Source organism: Sorex fumeus, unplaced genomic scaffold (genome assembly GCF_029834395.1).
Source record: "Sorex fumeus unplaced genomic scaffold, SorFum_2.1 ptg000078l, whole genome shotgun sequence".
In the NCBI taxonomy this organism is placed as follows: domain Eukaryota; kingdom Metazoa; phylum Chordata; class Mammalia; order Eulipotyphla; family Soricidae; genus Sorex; species Sorex fumeus.
The window spans coordinates 9,670,206-9,688,747 of NW_026606135.1; the positions used below are offsets into that span (position 1 = coordinate 9,670,206).

General features: G+C 41.5%; 1 protein-coding gene across 1 annotated transcript in view; it reads left to right on the forward strand.

Annotated features, from left to right (window-relative positions):
* KIF11 (kinesin family member 11) overlaps positions 1–18,542 on the forward strand; it is a 44,957-nt gene that overhangs the window by 16,140 nt on the left and 10,275 nt on the right. Inside the window, exons 10-14 of the mRNA XM_056130396.1 lie at positions 398–605; positions 3,172–3,344; positions 5,550–5,675; positions 7,528–7,686; positions 12,252–12,358. Coding sequence (XP_055986371.1) covers positions 398–605; positions 3,172–3,344; positions 5,550–5,675; positions 7,528–7,686; positions 12,252–12,358 — 773 coding nt within the window. The remainder of the gene's footprint in view (positions 1–397; positions 606–3,171; positions 3,345–5,549; positions 5,676–7,527; positions 7,687–12,251; positions 12,359–18,542) is intronic.

Genomic DNA, 18,542 nt, shown 5'->3' on the forward strand with positions numbered 1-18,542 from the left:
TGTGTTTTTCCTGTGGTCCTGATTGGAACCAGTTAGTCATTAAAAATTTAGTGCTATGGGGATAAATAAAAAAGTTAGAAAAAAAGAATTTAGTGTTAGTGCTAGAAAATGTTGTATTCAATTTTTATTTGCTTTTGACAAAATATCTCAGAATGGGAAAAGAAAGGTGAGGCAGTATAATACTGTAAGAGAAAGCGGAATCAGTTTTCCTTGACTAGATGACTTAAAGGGTAAAACAAACACTCCTGGCCAATTGGATAACTCAGCATGAATTTAAAATGCTCCTCATTAAGTATCTAAAATTTAGTAGTTCTCTTCAGAACTCTTTATAGAGCACAGATACCTTGTTAAATTGTCTTATCCATTTTTATCAGTATATATTTTTTTTATCATATAGTTGCTTAACACAGTTGAAGAAACTACAAAAGATGTTTCTGGCCTCCATTTCAAGTTGGATCGTATGAAGGCAATTGATGAGCACAATGCACAAGTTCAGGATGTTTTTGGCAAAAACCTGAATAGTCTGTTTAATAATATGGAAGAATTGCTTAAGAATGGCAGCTCCAAACAAAAGATCATACTTGACTGTCACAAGGTCCTGTTTGGTAAGTTGGAGCATTTCTAATAATTCTAGTTTTAGTGGTTTTTTGTTGTTGTTGTTTTGTTTTGTTTTGTTTTTTGGGTCATACTTACTTGGTAAAGGCCCTCCCGTTGATCATCGATTTGCTCGAGCGGGCCCCGTAACGTCTCCATTGGAGACTTTGTTGTTACTGTGTCTGGCATATCGAATACTCTCGGTAGCTTGCCGGGCTCTCCGAGAGGGGCGGAGGAATCGAACTCGGGTCGGCCATGTTGGCCGCGTGTAAGGCGAACGCCCTACCCACTGTGCTATTGGTAATGCACAGGGATTACTCCTGGCTCTGCACTCAGGAATTACTCCTGGCAGTGCTCGGGGGACCATATGGGGTGCTAGAAATCGAATCCGGGTCAGCCATGTGCAAGGCAAACGCCCTACCCGCTGTGCTATCGCTCCAGCCCTATATTCTAGTTTTCTTGTGTTTAATTTGAGACTATGTTTAACATTGATTGTTTAGGAAAAAAGTCAAGGGACCATGTTACTTTTCCTCCTTCAATACATACACACACTGTTCTAAGCAGGAATTGATGCTTTTACTGCCACTGAATTAAAAAAATTTTTTTTTAAGAGGAGCAGTGTGAGTTCACAATTGGCAGTGCTCAGGGGCTCCTCCCAGCTCTGTGCTCTGGGTCTCTGGATGCTCAGGTTGGGATGCCAGGGAACGAATGGGGACTGGCTGCATGCAAGGCAGGCGCCTTGTCCTCTTTACTACTATCTCCTGACCCCAAATAAGTCTTAAAAAGTCAAATCTTTGTTAAGGGACCATAGTGGCAGTACAGCTGGAAGTTCTTACCTTGCATGCAGCTGACCCGGGTTGAACCCTTGGTAGCACATGTTGGTTCCTTGAGCCCCACCAGGAGTGGTCCCTGAGCACAGAGCCAAGCGTAAGCCCTAAGCACTGCCAGGTGTTGCCCCCAAACAACAAAACAGAAAAAAATCTTGGGCTTTTCCTACCCTCACTTTCTGTAATATAAGTTAGGTTTATTAAACTAAGAATGTAAACTTTAAAAGTTAAACTTCTTTTTTATCCCTGACCCTGTCTTATTCTTCATATTTCTGCTTAATTTATTGTTTTTTTCTATAAATTTGCATAAATTTTCTGCAACTTTCTTTTGGGTTTGGAGCCACACCTAGCAGTACTCAGATACTATTTCTCTGACCCAAGTATATGTATCTTGAATTTTTGCTGTATTGTTAGAATATGTATGCCTATGATTTAAACCATAACCACTGTTCTTTTCACTTAGGAAAATGATTATCTGTTAATTTATTGTTATCCTCACTAAAAAAACAAAGGAAAAGTATAAAATTCAAATATTTAAAAAATCAAATGTCCTAGAGTCTAGTCACTTACTCGGTCTACCATAAGTATTTTTTTTAATCAATGTATTGATTTATCATTAGTTTACCATAAAATTTTAGGAGCACAGCGTCAATCATCTATAAATGTATAAATCTCATACACCAAACTTCTACTGCTGTAATGCTGTCAAAATGAGCTTCTCTACCTCTTTTTTTCATATCTTTTTTCTGTAGTGACTATTCTAATTTTTTTTCACATTCTGAGAGTTCCTTGTTTTCTATTTTGCTGGCTTGAGGTCTTGGTTATTTATCTACCCTATGTGAGTGAAGCCATCTAGCAGTTGTCTTTGACTTACTGACCATTTGGTGGTGGGATGGGGTGAAGGGGTAGTGGTGTTTGGGGATACACCTCTCTATGCTCAGGGCTTATTCCTGGCTCTGCGCTCAGAGATCACTCCTGGCAGGCTTGGGGACCATATGGAATGCTACGATTGAGTCTGGGTCATCTGTGTGCCAGGCAAGCATCCTTTCCCCTGTACTCTCTCTCTCTTGCTATCTCCTATTCTGATTTGTTAATATTTGGAGGTGGGGGGTTTGTACCACACCGGCTGGTGTTTAGGGCTTTCTTCTGGCTCTGCATTCAGGGGTCATTCCTGGTGATACTTGGAACCATACGGGGTACTGGGGGATGAACCCAGGCTGGCCATGTGCAAAGCACCTTAACCAGTTTATTAAATATTTTCTTTCGTTCAGATATTTTAATTCTTTTAATTGTAGGGCTGGAGCGATAGCACAGCGGGTAGGGCGTTCGCCTTACAAGCGGCCAACATGGCCGACCCGAGTTCGATTCCTCCACCCCTCTCGGAGAGCCCGGCAAGCTACCGAGAGTATTCGATATGCCAGACACAGTAACAACAAAGTCTCCAATGGAGACGTTACTGGGCCCGCTCGAGCAAATCGACGATCAACGGGAGGGCCTTTACCTTACCTTTACCTTTAATTGTAGGTTATTGATGGGTCTAATATACCTAATTATGTAAGTGTTTACTCTTTTTGATATATCAAACATAAACGCACATGCATTTAAAATATTCCTTGTTTATGTAGTAGGCCAGCTTTAAGCTTATTACTAAAATTTCCACAAGAATGTAATTTTGTTTACTTCTTCCTGGTTCTCTTTTTAGATATACTTATGTTAAGATTTTTTTCTTTTTCACCCTGTTTTGGTACAGGTAACCTGCTATCTTCCAGTGTTTCTGCATTAGACACCATTGCTACAACAGCACTTGGATCTCTCACATCTATTCCAGAAAATGTGTCTGCACATATTTCTCAGATTTCTGATATGATATTGAAAGAACAGTCATTGGCAGCGGAAAGTAAAACTGTACTTCAGATGTTGATTGTTAGTGAATTTCTTAATTTTTGTGTATGTGTATGTGGTGACAGGGATTGAACCTAGGGCCTTCAACACACAAGGCATGTGCTCTACCACTTGAGGTACATCCCTGATGGCTTAAAGTATTTCCGAAGGGTTGCATTTGACACATCTTCACAAAGTGTCAAATGCTATTTTGTCATTTGGAGTTTTGTTGAACATAGTGATAAAACATAATACTTTGAGATAAAAATACTACTATTTGCCTTCACTTAACTTTAAAAAGAGAGGATTTTTTCCCCTTGTTTTAGGACCCAACCTATTGTGCTCAGGGCTTACTCATGCTCTGTGCTTAGGGATAACTCCTGGTGGTGCTTGTGCTGCCTTATATGGGGCCAGGAACCAAACCTGGGTCAGCCATGTGCGAGGCAAGCAGTACATACTGTACTGTGTTTCCAATTTTGGGGTGATGTGTTTTTTTTTTCCCTACACCCAGTGATGCTCAGGGGTTACTCACACTCAGGAATTAATTACTTCAGGCATTACTCTGGGGAACTGTACAGAATGCTGAGGATTGAGCCAGGTACAGTGTGTGCAGGCAATCACCTTACCTGCTGTACTATCACTCCAGTCCGGGTAGTTTTTTTATTTTTTATTTTCTAATGATTAATCTTTCCATGTGTTTTCTTCTGTGGGAGATTGGTTTCTAAATACACATAATGAACCCTTGGAACTGAGTAAGAGTTATTAAGCGTAATAGAGAGTTAGATTTGGCTCCCCGTAAATTAGAGACCCATGAGGTAATGGACCATGGAATTATTTCTTCATTGACCCCAGAATGTTTGTGCTGGTCTTATGCTGACCCATCCAGAAAGAGACATTAAGTGGTTAATTTGAAAATTACTTCACACTAAAACAGAAAGATGTGCAAGAGAAAGGATACAGGACTGTAAGTACAATGGTTTGAGGGATCCGATCTCTGTGACTAAGCCTGTATGTATAAGTAGAAACAGGTTTTCATCTAGTTAATAACACCCTGTACCTGGTTGTGTGCTCTATACAGTTTGTCACTGTACACATTGGTTAGGAAGTTCTCAGCCTTATCACTGCTTCTTTGTGTGGACTTTTGGGTCCTTTTTGAGGTTACTGACTCTTCCCAAGTACAATAGATATTGGTTGACACTGCCTAGTTTTAGTGCTTGTATGATATTATTGGTTGGTGTTTCTGTCACCCACATTTGAGAAAACTAAAAGATGTTCTGGGGCCTTGTGTGTGGCTCGCTGGTAAAGCTCATGCTTTAGATGTGTAAGACCCTTGTTCAATCGCTGGCATTTCAAAAGGGATTCTCTGACAGTATTGACTTTTTGGAAGTGAATCTATTTACTAACTGGTGGCCTGTACTTAATGTCTTTTTATGAAGTTACAAGCATTACTTGAGTCAAAAGAAATGAGTGATGCTCTCAAAGAGTAGTTAAAATTAGTATAATCACCTTCTTTCTGAAAAATGATGGTGACCTTTCTTAATCATTTGTTTTAGTTCCCTAGACCTCTGACCTGGTGGATGGAGTTCGGATTCCCCCCACCGTACCCCACCCCTCCTTTGTCCTATTACCTGCAGTGACGGGGTACCACACATGCTTGGTTGGAATGCACTGGAGCTCGCACACTTGGTTGCGGCACAGGGATCCCATGTGGCAGTGCAGTGTTGTCATTTGTACTCAGAATGTGGGGTGGTTTCTGGATCCCTACTCCTGGCCTCAAGCTTGCAAGGCCAGTGTTCTACCACTGATCTACATGTCCTGATTCCCTGGCTTGTGGGATTGTTTCATTTAATTACCTTTGTAATGTTGTAATCTTGTCAGGTGACTGCCATTCTCCCCTCTCTGACCTCTGGCTTTAGATTGCTTAGCCTCTGTTGGCCAACAATTTAACTCAGTGGTAGAGTGCTTGCTACATGCTTGAAACTCCGGGATTGTGTCTCAGCAGAAATTAAATATTCTATTATCCAGTAAGCAACTATTTCCCTAATTCCTGTAAGTGGGACTAAATGATTTCTTGTGAACATAAAGTCTAGTGACAGCGTCGGTAAGACTAAAGGATAGAGAATGGGCACTTAGAATTTTATCAGTAGGCATTTAATTCAGAGCATATTTAAGATATCAATAAACTAGTCAGGTTTATTGAAATGAAAGGGTTTATTTTTTTTTTGACTTGTTTATTTTTAAAATCAGGGTGAACTCAAGACTGAGCTTCAAAGTTCGCTGAAAACATTTTTATCCCCTACTGTGTCGTCAGTACTGAAGATCAATAGTCAACTAATGAATATTTTCAAGACTTCATTGACACTGACTGATAAGGTAGGTGATGTTAGGTTTTTAACATCCCCAAAGTGAATATTGCTATCGCTGCTGTTTGAGGGATCTCACCCAGTATTGCTTGGGGACCATAACTGACAGTGACAGGGATTGGACCCAGAGTTTCATAGGTGGAAGTTATATGTTATCACTTCAGCCACACCCCTAGTCCCTCAGAATTGAATTGTACAAGAATAGAATTCTGTTTTATCTCGTCACACTTGGAGACCCATCTTCATGAGCACTCCAGGAACTGGATAAACAGTCCAGAGAAGGGAGAGCTATGATGCATTTTACCATTGCTGTGGTCATTCACGATCACAATCACGACCATCCTGTTGTTCGTCGATTGCCTCAAGCAGACCCCAGTAATGTCTCCTTCGTCCTAGCCCTGAGATTTTTTAAAAAGTGCCATATTCAAGGCTCTTTCAGGGTTAGGAGGATGAGCCCCATCATTGTTACTGGTATTTGGCATATTGGGTTTGCCACGGGGAGACTTTGCCAGACTCCGCCGTGTGGGCAGGTTACATTTGGTAGCCTGCCAGTTTGTCCAAAGTAAGAATGAGATAATAAGAGGTCTTCTGGGATGGGATTACACGGCGCCAGGGGGCCAGTTGGTGGGTGTGACCCCTGACTACTGGAAGGTGGGGGATCTGGGTGGAGGATGCTCAGCCCCTATCCGAGCAGGCTGGGAGATCTCAGCCCTGGGACCTGCATGCCTTCGTTCCTCTGCCGGTATCTTCATGCGTATGGAGAGTCATCTCAGCATGGTGGTGGCTGGTTCTGGAGGTCTTCGGCTGCCGGAGCCCTGGTCGGGGCAGGGAGGGAAACAACCCGCTCCCCTCCAAGGGGCCCCAGCGAGGACAGCCAGGCGCCGGGGCAGGAGACTCTGCGCTGTTCTCTTCCGGGAGCTGGGTTTTATAGTCACACCCACCAACTGACCCCCTGGCGCCATGTAATCCCATCAATGGCCAAGACCCAGAGACAATAAAACCAGCTGTGGTCATTATTTAGAATAATGATTAAGAAAAAACTGGGAACTGTAAAGAGATAGTACAGGGATTAAGATGATTGCCTGGCTGAACCTTGTAAGATCCCTGGTATTACATATGGCCTCAGAGCACTGCTGGGTGTGGTGTGAAAGAAAAAAAGAAATTAAAAAGAGAAGGAACAATTTTCAAGATAAATGATAAAATGTGTCAGTGTGAAATTTTTGCATAAATAATATGGTGAATGAGGAACAAAAATGTTTAAATGTATACGTGTCTGCTTAAATAGGTATAAATTATCTCTGCAAGTGTGTAAAAATATAGTAATTTGGACTCTGGAGAAGCCTGTACTCTCTTGAGCACAAGTATCTCTTTCCTCTCACATTTTTCTAAGTAAGTTTATTTCAGCTAAAAACTACTTTGGGGGCTGGAGAGATAGCACAGCAGGTAGGGCATTTGCCTTGCACGCGGCCGGCCCAGGTTCCATTCCCAGCATCCTATAGGGTTCCCTGAGCACCGCCGGGAGCAACCCCTGTGCATTGCCAGGTGTGACCCAAAAAGCAAAAAAAAAAAAAAACCAAAAAAACCCTACTTTGTTTCATTTAAAAACATTCATTTAAAAACATTCCCTAAGTAGATTTCTTTCAATATAAAGCTACTTTGTTTTACTTAAGAAAAAAAAAGTAGCAGTTTGCTCAGATATGGGTGTGGAGGGGTAAGTATGATTCCTGATAGGAAGGAACTTTCTCTTCCTACTCCCTCAGAGTTGCTTTGTGTGACTGTAGTGACCCCCAAGAACCACCCTATTGTTTTTTAAAAACCTTATTTAAAACATTTTAAAGTGAAACCTGTTTTTTTCTTCAAAGGTAGAGGAACAGAAAAAGGAAATGGATGATTTTCTGGGCACATTTTGTAACAGTCTCCACCAATTACAAGAAAATACAATTTCTTCCTTGGCTGACTTACAAAAGCGGTGTGAAAATTTAACAGAAGAGCTGAAGGAAATTAAGAAAATCCATTCACAGGTATCTAATTTAGCAGATTTGGGACGTGTTACGAGAAAGTTATGTAACTTGAAAATCTCTGTTCTATAGATAAATGCTGTATAACTAACTCAGAAACCTGAAAATGCCATAGCCATTATTCTTCTAACCAATTAACAATGTTAAAATAATACAAAATACTTTTTTTGACCTGGTAGTATTTGAAGATTTGCTGAACGTAGAACCCTGTGCTGGAGAGTACTTAAATGAGTATCAGGGCCAGAGTGAGAGAATGGCAGGCAAGGCACTTGACTTGAGTGCAGCCCACGCAGCTTCCATCCCCGGCATCCCATACCGTCCCCTGAGCTCCTCCAGGAGTGATCACTGAGTGCAGAGCCAGGAGCAACCCCTGAGCACTACTTGTTGTGGCCCCAAAACAAAATAATAAAATGAATAACTACATTATAATGTGATAAATTATTTACAGGGTTACAAACACCTATTTTCTCCTAATATTTCAGTCTCATTGATGTTAGGTTTAAATTATAGTAAGCTAAGTGAAAGGTAGTATAGAAGTTAAGACAGCTTGCTTGCGATTGACGACGCTGTTTGAACCCCAGCACTGCATATGGTCCCCTAGTATCACCAGAGGTGGTCCAAAGGCTCCTCACTCATACCAATTATTGAGAATTACTACAATTCTTATTTTGCTTTTTGGGTGGGGGATGTCACTTCTAGTAGTGCTCAGAGTATCTTCCAGTGCCAATCAAACCTGACCTCCAGGATGCAATGGGTAAGCTGCCGCTCTTTGAGATTGAGTTAACTGTCTGATTCTGGCCCGACAATTTGTTTCTCTTGAAAATGACGCCCCTCCCATCCTGCCAATCTTTTGTGAGGCACTTGGTTAATTTTCCTCCACAATTTTTTTTTCTTGGCCAATCTAGCAATGCTTAGGGCTTAATCCTTGCTCTGCGCTCAGGGATCACTCCTGGCAGCCTCAGGAGATCATATGGTGCTGGGGATTGAATCCAGGTTGACTGCATGCACTACCTCTCTGACCCCTTTCTCCACTATTCTTAATTTTGATTCATTATAAATATATTTTTTATGTGTGTTTTGGTTTTTAGGCCACACACCCAGTGATGGTCAGGGGTTACTCCTGGTTCTGCACTCAGAAATCATTCCTGGTGGTACTCAGAGTACCATACGTGATGCTGGGGATAGAACACAGGTCAGCGGCATGCTGCCCGCAAGGCAAACACCTAATCACCATACTGTCTTGCTGGCCTCAGTTTTGATTCATTATAAATGTAATTTTAGGGGCTGGAGCAATAGTACAGAGGGCAGGGCATCTGTCTTGTATGCGGCTGACCTGGCTTCGATCCCTGGCATCCCATGTAGTCCCCTGAGCACTGCCAGAAGTAATTCCTGAGCGCAGAGCCAGGAGTAACCCCTGAGCATCACTAAGTCTGACCCAGAAACAAGCAAACAAAATGATAAATATAAGTTTGACTTCTCTTCGTGTGGATTATTGCTTAATATAAAGACTTTAAATTGAAACTCAGCTTTCAAGCCAAGGAAGTTATAAATCTATTAGATATATGGAAATCAATTTCCAGCATCTTTCAGACTTTAGTAATATCTAAAGTTTTGCTAAATGGAACTATTACTAGGTAGAATTCTCTGGTCAGTGAAATCATTAGCATGCTTTCTTGAGCAGAAAAGGATTCTTTAAACAGTTTAGTGTGAGGGAATTCACATCCATGTCACCAAAATGAGAAGGAAAACTCAACATATTTCAAGGTAAAATTTAAACCACATTATGATTGTTCATTTCTCTAACAAGTATGAGAGCTTTGATAGAAAAGATTAATATCAGGAACTAGTAAAAGTGATAATTGAGAGAGCAGGTAAGCCACCTTCATGTGGCTGACCCGTGTTGGGTCCATGGCACCCACTAACATTCCCCGAGCCCACCATAAGTGATCCCTGATTGCAGAGCCAGAGGTAAGCCATGAACACCACTGTGTGTGGGGCCCCTTCTCAAAGAAACCTGGTAATTGACATTTATTAAATAATTCATTATGTTTAATTCTTCCACCAACATAGACTTGGGTTCTGGCTCACCTTCCTAATGAGGAATTGGGCTTTGCAAGTATCTAAAAGTACTTAGATCATTTCTAGATAGCAGGAATTATACCAAAAGGACTCCATTTTATGGATCTTTCGTGTATTTTGGGACATATTTTTGCTGTTTGAAAGTGCAGTAGTATCTTTGTTGTTGCATAAAGGTAAAGGTAAAGGCCCTCCCATTGATCGTTGATTTGCTCGAGCGGGCCCAGTAACGTCTCCATTGGAGACTTTGTTGTTACTGTGTCTGGCATATCGAATACGTCACGGGGAGCTTGCCAGGCTCTGCCGTGCGGACGAGATACTCTCGGTAGCTTTCCAGGCTCTCCGAGAGGGGTGGAGGAATCGAACTCGGGTCGGCCGTGTTGGCTGCGTGCAAGGCAAACGTCCTACCGCTGTGCTATCACTCCGGCCCTATGTTGTTGCATAGAGAGAGTATTTTCCTTTTACTTGTCCTGTTTTAAATACATCTTTTGTGGTTCATCCATTTTTATCATTTAGCTGTTTTGAAATGTTTAAGATTGGTAAACAGTTACTTAAAAAACAAAATACCTATAATTTGCAAAGTATTTAGCATGAATGTTTTGGCTTCCCTTACTTTAAGGAAACAATTTTATTAAGTGAGCAACATCTTAGATTTTTCTAGAAATTGAATTTATTTAAGAAAAACGGGGCTGTAGAGAAACAGAGGTCAGGACCTTTGCCTTGCATGCAGCCAACCCATGTTCAATTTCTGGCACTCCATATGGTCCCCCAAGCACAGCCAGGAGTGATTCTTGAGCACAGAACAAGGAACAGGTGCTGAGCATTGCCAGATGTGACCAAAAAAAAGAAAGAAAGAACATAAGAATGTTTAATAAAATTCTAAATGCCTAAGCAAAATGAGAGAATAAAGTAAAATTCTGAATGCCTATTTATGTATAATCCTATCATTCTTACATTTTCTGAGTTTAGTAAAAGCACTTGAGAACTTTATCCATAATCAGTATGTGGGAGTTGACCAAATAATAAACTGAGTATTAGAATGCTGGTACATATTCAATTCTTTGTCTTTATCATTTTGCAACCTGAAGTCCTTAGTGTATTATCTGCCTGGAAATCCTTGTTTTAAAGATGTTAAATAAGGCTTATAAATAAAACTCTACACTAGTAGTCCAACTAGGTTCTGTCAAATGTTCCCACTCTAGTAATTTTATACTATTCACTAGATCATTACTTTTTTGTTTTAGTTTTGAGCGACACTTTGCTGTGCCCTGGGCTTATTTCTGGCTCTGAGCTTAAAGTTCTTACTTGTGGGCACAGGGAACCATAGATGGCGCTGAGAATTCAGCCTGGGTTGGCTGTATGCAAGGCAAGCGCCTTATCTGCTGTACTAGCTCTCCAACTCAAATATTACTTTTCTACTCGTGGTATCAGAGGATACCTTATGTCGCTGTCAAAGTGGCTCTCAAATATAATGTGGTCTCTTAGGGCATTTCATTAGATCTGAGATCTTCTGAATTTATTACTAAAAGTTTAAAATAGTAGAGTTTGCAAATTATTTACTTTTTAATATAATACTAGAATGTATATTTGATATATGTAAGCTATTTAAAATTATTTTGAATTATAAGCTATTTAAAAGCTATTTAAGATAAGCATTATATATAAGATATTAAAAAGATATGGATTTTGTGGGCAGAGTGATAATACAGTGGGTAGAGCGTTGGCCTTGCACATGACTGACCCAAGTTCAATTCCCAACATCCCATATAGTCCTCCGAACCCACCAGGAGTGATTCCTGAGTGCAGAGCTATAAGGAACCCCTGAGCACCACCAGGTGTGGCCCTAAAACTAAACAAAAGAAAAACATACGGGTTATCTATATATATGTTGCATATATATTTTATAAAATACATACAAAATTATGCATAATTTTATAAAGTGCATTTCATAATACATTTTATAAGGTAAAGGCCCTCCCGTTGATCGTCGATTTGCTCGAGCGGGCCCAGTAACGTCTCCATTGGAGACTTTGTTGTTACTGTGTCTGGCATATCGAATACTCTCGGCAGCTTGCCGGGCTCTCCGAGAGGGGAATACATTTTATAAAAATAATACATTTTATAAAAATATATAATTTCTATAATACTTTTTGAATAGCTTTTTCATTGGTTTCTTCTGAGAGAAATAAGATTAAAGATCTTTTGCCAGGGCTGGAGAGATGGTACAGGAGTTAAGATGCTTGCCTTGCATGACCCCTGTTAGATCCCAGCACCCCACGTGGTCCTCCAAGCACAGCCAGAGGTCAGAGAGCCTCTGAGCAGAGCGCCAGAAATAGTCTCTGAGGACTGCCAGGTGAGGCAGACACTCCAACCAAATAAATTTTTTTGTCAGGGATTTGTAGACTCTTTACCTATAGGATAATACTTTATGTCCGTTTGGAAAAAGATCAAGTGTCATAATTTTTGTCTCTTCTCTCACATCTTTCTTATAGGAACTTTTCCAGTTAATCAATCTTTGGGGAGAGAGGTTCTGTGCTTTGGAGGAAAAATGTGAAAATATCCAGAAGCCACTTTGTACCATTCAAGAAAATACAGAGAAGTAAACTATTTTTAAATACTCTTTTCTGTCGGAAATGATTTCAGGAAAAACAAAATAAACTTTTAAAAGTCTAATTACAGGGGCTGGAGCAATAGCACAGCAGGCAGGACATTTGCCTTGCACGCGGCCAACACAGGTCGATTCTCACTACCCCATGTGGTCCCCGGAGTACCACCAGGAGTAATTCCTGGATGCATGAACCAGGAGTAACTCCTGTGTATCGCCGGGTGTGACCCAAAAAGCAAAAAAATAAAAAAGAAATCGAAAGTCTAATTACTATCAATTCAATGTTTCAACTAACGTGTTTACATATTTGCTTTATAATATTTATTCTGTCTTCTCCCACTTTGATGATCTTTGTGAATTAGCTATGGATAATTTACAATTGCAGTGTCCAAATATTCTTGAACATTTATGATTCTATCGCCTTTCCATCTCCTTTTTATACTGCTACTGCAAAGTTCAGCTTATTGGACATTCTGTTTAACTTTTCCTCATTTAGATAACTATTTCATTCACTCCTATGCATTTTCTTAGACATTAAGGTCATTTTCTCTGAAGCAGGCCTATTTTATCATTTCTTTGGTTAAAAACTTTCTTACTCTGTGTTCTAGCTTACATGTTTATTCTGTTTTCTCTATTTTTCTTTTCTGACCTGAAATCTGGAGTGATAGCACAGTGGGTAGGGCATTTGTTTTGCAAACGGCCGACCTGGATTCAATTCCTTCTTCCCTCTCAGAGAGCCTGGCAAGCTGAGAGTATAGCACGCTCAAGGCAGAGCCTGGCAAGCTCCCCGTGGCGTATTCAATATGCCAAAAGCAGTAACAAGTCTTACAATGGAGATGTTACTGGTGCCCACTCTAGCAAATCGATGAACAACGGTAGGACAGTGCTACCTATAGTGTCTTAAATGCTTCAGTGTATTTCCATTAAATCGTGGATATTCTCTTAATAATCTTAGTTTTAATCATAATTTTGTTCATTTGGAAGTATAATTATTTTACAAAAGAGAATAAATATTGATGACTACTATTACCGAATAGGCAGGCCTAATTCAGATTTAGCCAATTGTCTCCCTAATGTACTTTTTTTTGGGGGGTGTGGGGTGGGAGGATGGTGTTGCACCTGTTGATGCTCAGTGGTTACTCTTGTCTGCACTCAGGAATCGCTCCTGATGATGGTTGGGGAGCCATCTGGGATGCCAGGGATTGAACCTGGGTTGCTAGTTCTTCTAAAAAAAATGAAATTTTTTCTTTCCCCTCCCAATTTTATTTATGTTATCATATTAGAGGCTGCCCCAAAAACCTCTATCCCTCTCAGAGAGCCCGGCAAGCTACCGAGAGTATCTCACCTGCATGGCGGAGCCTGGCAAGTTACCTGTGGTGTACTTGATATGCCAAAAGCAGTAACAATGATGGTCCTCATTCCCCTGACCCTGAAAGAGCCTCCAATATGCCATCGGGCTGCACTAGCATGTGACAGGGACGAATGGAGACGTTATTGGCGCCTGCTCAAGCAAATTGATGAACAACGGGCAAATCGATGAATAACGGGGTGATAGTGATATTATCATGTTAAAATCCATTATATTTAGATATTCAAGTAATTCAGTTGATTAGGAAGAACTTTTTTTTTTTTGGTGTTTCTTGGATCAAACTCGGGGCCGCACATGTGCAAGGCAAGTGCTGTTGCACTGAGCTCTACCCTCAGCACTGGTGAGAACTCTTCCAGGTCGGCCCCCATGTCCTTCTGATGTGACTTACCCTGCCTAACATTGCTTTACTTTCTGGATGGGCCCAGCTTACCTTGTGCTTTCTCACCCACCCCTAGAATCTATTCACAGAAACTGAACTCTGAGTAGTAGCTATTACCACTGTTTCTTCTCTTTCCTACTTGTGGATATGGTTTGAATGATGTGTGTGTATGTTTATATGTACCTGCACATAAATGTCTTCCTGGTGCATGTGAGTTCCCTTGCAGACCATGAGAAACCTGGCCTGAATGAATAATTTTTTTTATTTGGTTTTAGAGTATACATTAATTTCTGCACCAGTTTGGATGACAGATATGCTCATTAATTAGAGCAAGATTTGGCAAACTGTAGCTGGCAGTCTGGTTGGCCATTTCTCAGATGATTTATTTAACATAGCTATGTCTGTTTGTTCATGTGTTGTCATTGGTTATATTTGGCTTCCTCTGCACTGCAAAGGTATGTCAAATATTGCATACCCCATAAACCTAATATTGCCTGTTTAGATTTTTGTTTAAGTAGATCAACTTAATTTTGTCAGAGTAGGTGTCTCTCCAAAATTCCTCATTGCCTCATTGCCACTTCAAAGATACTTGTAGTATCTTGACCTGATGGTTAAGTGTTTGGGCTCTGCAGTGTTTGGGGGCTACGGGGTGTTGGAATTGAACTTGATGCTTGGTGTATGCAAAACTCGTGCTCTAGCCATTTGAGCTAGCTCTCTGGCCCATAGATTAATTTTTGTGTATTGTACAGAAATAATTTTTGAAGGATTCTTTGATAAATTTCATTATAAACTATCAAAAGATATGTTCAACACAAAAAAGACATTTATTTACACTTGTTCCTTGTATTTATTTTATTTTCTGTTTGTTTTGGTGCCTCTACCTATGGTGCTCAGAGGCTGTTTTTGACATGGGTCGTAGAAGTAGTATAGTAGGTAGGGCATTTAATTTGCACAGAGCCAAACCGGCTTCAATCCCTATCATCTTATATGGTCCCCTGACTACAGGGCCAGGAGTAACCTCTGAACATCGCTGGATATGACAACCAAACCAAATCAAACCATAAAAAAAAAATGACCCCCTAGCAGTACTTGGGAAACATGTGGTACCAGGATTCAAACCTGGGTTGGCAGTCTGCATGATGCTGTCTGGCCCTATTGATAGGGCAAAATGTCCTGTTGCATCACAGATGATAGAGATAAATAAAAACATGAAGGCATATTAATGGAATATGTTTTCTTTCAAGTGCTATTTAGCTGACAAACATACGTAAGTGATTACAGTGTGTTTATTAAAGACTGGAGCAAGGAGCCTGGGAGATGGTTCAAAGGGCTGATATGCATCCTTTGGCTTTGATTCCAGGCACCACACTAGGAGCTTCCCACAGCACTGCTGGCCTAACTCTAACTCTTCTCTCCCTTCTCTTTAACTATGTGTGTGTGTGTGTGTGTGTGTATAGGCATATATTTTTCACAGCCTGGCAAGCTACCGAGAGTATTCGATATGCCAGACACAGTAACAACAAAGTCTCCAATGGAGACGTTACTGGGCCCGCTCGAGCAAATCGACGATCAACGGGAGGGCCTTTACCTTTACCTTTTCATTTCATCATCCTGTTATTCGTCGATTGCCTCGAGCAGGCCCCAGTAACGTCTCTTTCATCCTAGCCCTGAGATTATATTCAAGGCTCTTTAGGAGAATGAGACCCATCATTGTTACTGGTATTTGGCATATTTGGTACGCCACGGGGAGTTCGCCAGACTCTGCCCTGTGGGCAGGCTACATTCGATAGGCATATATAATACGTATTATATACAATAAATATAATACTATATATAGTGTGTATGTATACCCACACACAAAGACAATTATTTTTATTTCTTCCCATGTTGATGTTGAGATGATTCAGAGCTTGTGCACAAAACTTATCCATTAGGAGTCACATATTAGGTCTTGGTGCTTTTTTTTTTTTTTATTTCTTTATTGAATCACCGTGGGAAAGGTTACAAAGCTTTCAGGTTTAGGTCTCAGTCATGCAAATATCAAACACATTTCCCTTTACCAAAACTTATTTTTTACCATGAAGAACCCCAATAAAACCCCACCCCCACCCCTCCCAGTCCTTGTGGGGCAGATGAATTCTAGTTAACACTCTATCTGCTTTGATTAGACTCATTGTTTCAATAAAAGATTCACCACTATTATTTAGAGTTTACCCCCCCCCCCCCAAATCAGACATGCTGAAAAAGCATTGTGAAGTGATTTGCTTTCTACAGCTGGGTTCAAGAACCAAATGTTGGCTTTGGATTTCTGCTATTTTACTTATTGACCCTGGAAGTATTTCTACTGAAAGTCGGATAGTTAAGAAATTGGTCTCTGTGCACTGGAGACGTGGCCGTGCTGGAGAGCCGCTAGTGGGGGGCAACCGGTGGCCTCGGTAGGGCGTGAAGGGCGGACCGAAACGCCCCCCTTCCCATGAGGTTCCAGTCGCCCCCAGTACCCCGGCTCATACCTGCTGTCCACAAGGCTCCCATGCGGCCGCCATCTTTCTTTCCAGAGAGGAGAAGGCGACTGGGGCAACACCCTTTCCCCTCTGGACAGACCTGATGGCCTGGATTAACGCATAGTCCATTCACTTTTCTGCTCCAAGCTGCCGGGTTCTGCATTAAGTCCTTGTGCTTCTGGGGCCGTGGCCGTGCTGGAGAGCCGCTTGCGGGGGGCAACTGGTGACCTCGGTAGGGCGTGAAGGACGGACCAGAACGCCCCCCTTCCCATGAGGTTTTAGTCGCCCCTACAACCCCGGCTCATACCTGCTGTCCACAAGGCTCCCATGTGGCCGCCATCTTTCTTTCCAGAGGGAGGAGGGTGGAAGGGACCAACACCCTTTCCCCTCCGGGCAGGTCTTGGTGCCTTTACCCCTGGTCACGGTGTTCAGTTCATTTAGTTGTGTCTTCACATACATGCTTGTCAATGCTTGCGCTTCATTAAGCACACAGCTGAAAGTTAGTGTCCACTTGCCAGGTGTTGCATGCCTTTTTGTAGTGATTGCACCTAGATGAGGTGTAGCCTGAAACTATTTGCTTCACTGGTGATCACAGGCAGCAAAACTGCCAGGATCAAGCTCAGCACAGTGGGATACTGGGGATTTGAACTCCTGACCATGTACTTGCAAGGCAGGTGTGCTGAGACACTGTGCTCTTCCTCTGGGAATCTGTTTTTCAGTTCTGTCATTGCTTCTATTCACTATATCATGTTCTATGATGACATTTCAGATTTGAGGTTTTGTTTTGGGGACTACACCCGGTGGTGCTCAGGGGCCGTTCCTGGCATGGCGGTGCTGGAGGAGCCAGGTAGTGCCAGGTATTGAACTTGGTGCAAAGCGTGTGCCCTATTTCTTTGAGTTATCACTTGGGCCCCTCCTGTTTTTAACCTTTTACATCTGTACTGGTATTCCTCAAAGTGTGACTCAAGGAGTCTGTTCAGCTCCCTGAGCGAGGTGGGGCTTGGAATTCTTAGTCCAGTTTGTGTATGCTGAAGCGTGTGTCCTGTCTTTGGCATTTATTGGTGTGGATCATAGTTACTTATGAGTAAATTTCAACTTACTATGAGTGATGAGTTCTCTAAGGGGATAGGTTTGTCTTATAGCTTAAGTTTCTGTCCCTTTGTCAGTAGTTTCCACTTGGTTTGTAGTTGGACTCCGGTTTTCAAAGTACTTAATTAGCTTAGTAAACTCTGGTATGCCATCTACTGGTAATAAAAGGTAACTGTAAGTTTTGACTCCAGCCCTCTGAACCTTTGTGGGATAGAAGTCATCAGTGAATTTTACTTATCTATTAATTGTGGGGGGGCATTGGGTCACACCTGGCAATGGTCAAGGCTTACTTCTGACTCTGTGCTCAGGGATCATCCCTATTGGTGTTCAGGGGACTATATGTTTTGGTGGGGTTCAAGCTGGGCAAGCGCCATATCTACTGTAATGCCTCCATCCCATCATCAATGAATTTTAAATATATATTCTGTTTGATTTTATTGTGGTGCTAGGGATTAAACTTGAAGCCTCACACATGCGAGGCAAGCGCTTCCTCACTGTTTACAGCCCCAGCCCTTAAACGTATGTTCCCACTGATGAGTTTTATATCACGATTGTTAGAAAGGAGTGCTACATGTATAGTTTGTCATGCCCCAATATAATTTTTCATTGTTAGAAAACATTGTAGCTCACATATTACTTTATAGCATAATTTTTTTGATTTATTTTTTGTGCCAGGCAAAGAAAAAGAGCAGAAGAACAGAATGACTAAATAGCCCAGCGTGCAGGGACTAGACAAAAGCCCGTTGGAGGTGCCCTTGAGGAATGGGGAAGATTGCACTCAGGCAGATTCCACTGACATAGTTGTGGTTCATACAGAAGGAGCCTTCTATCTGGAGAGGG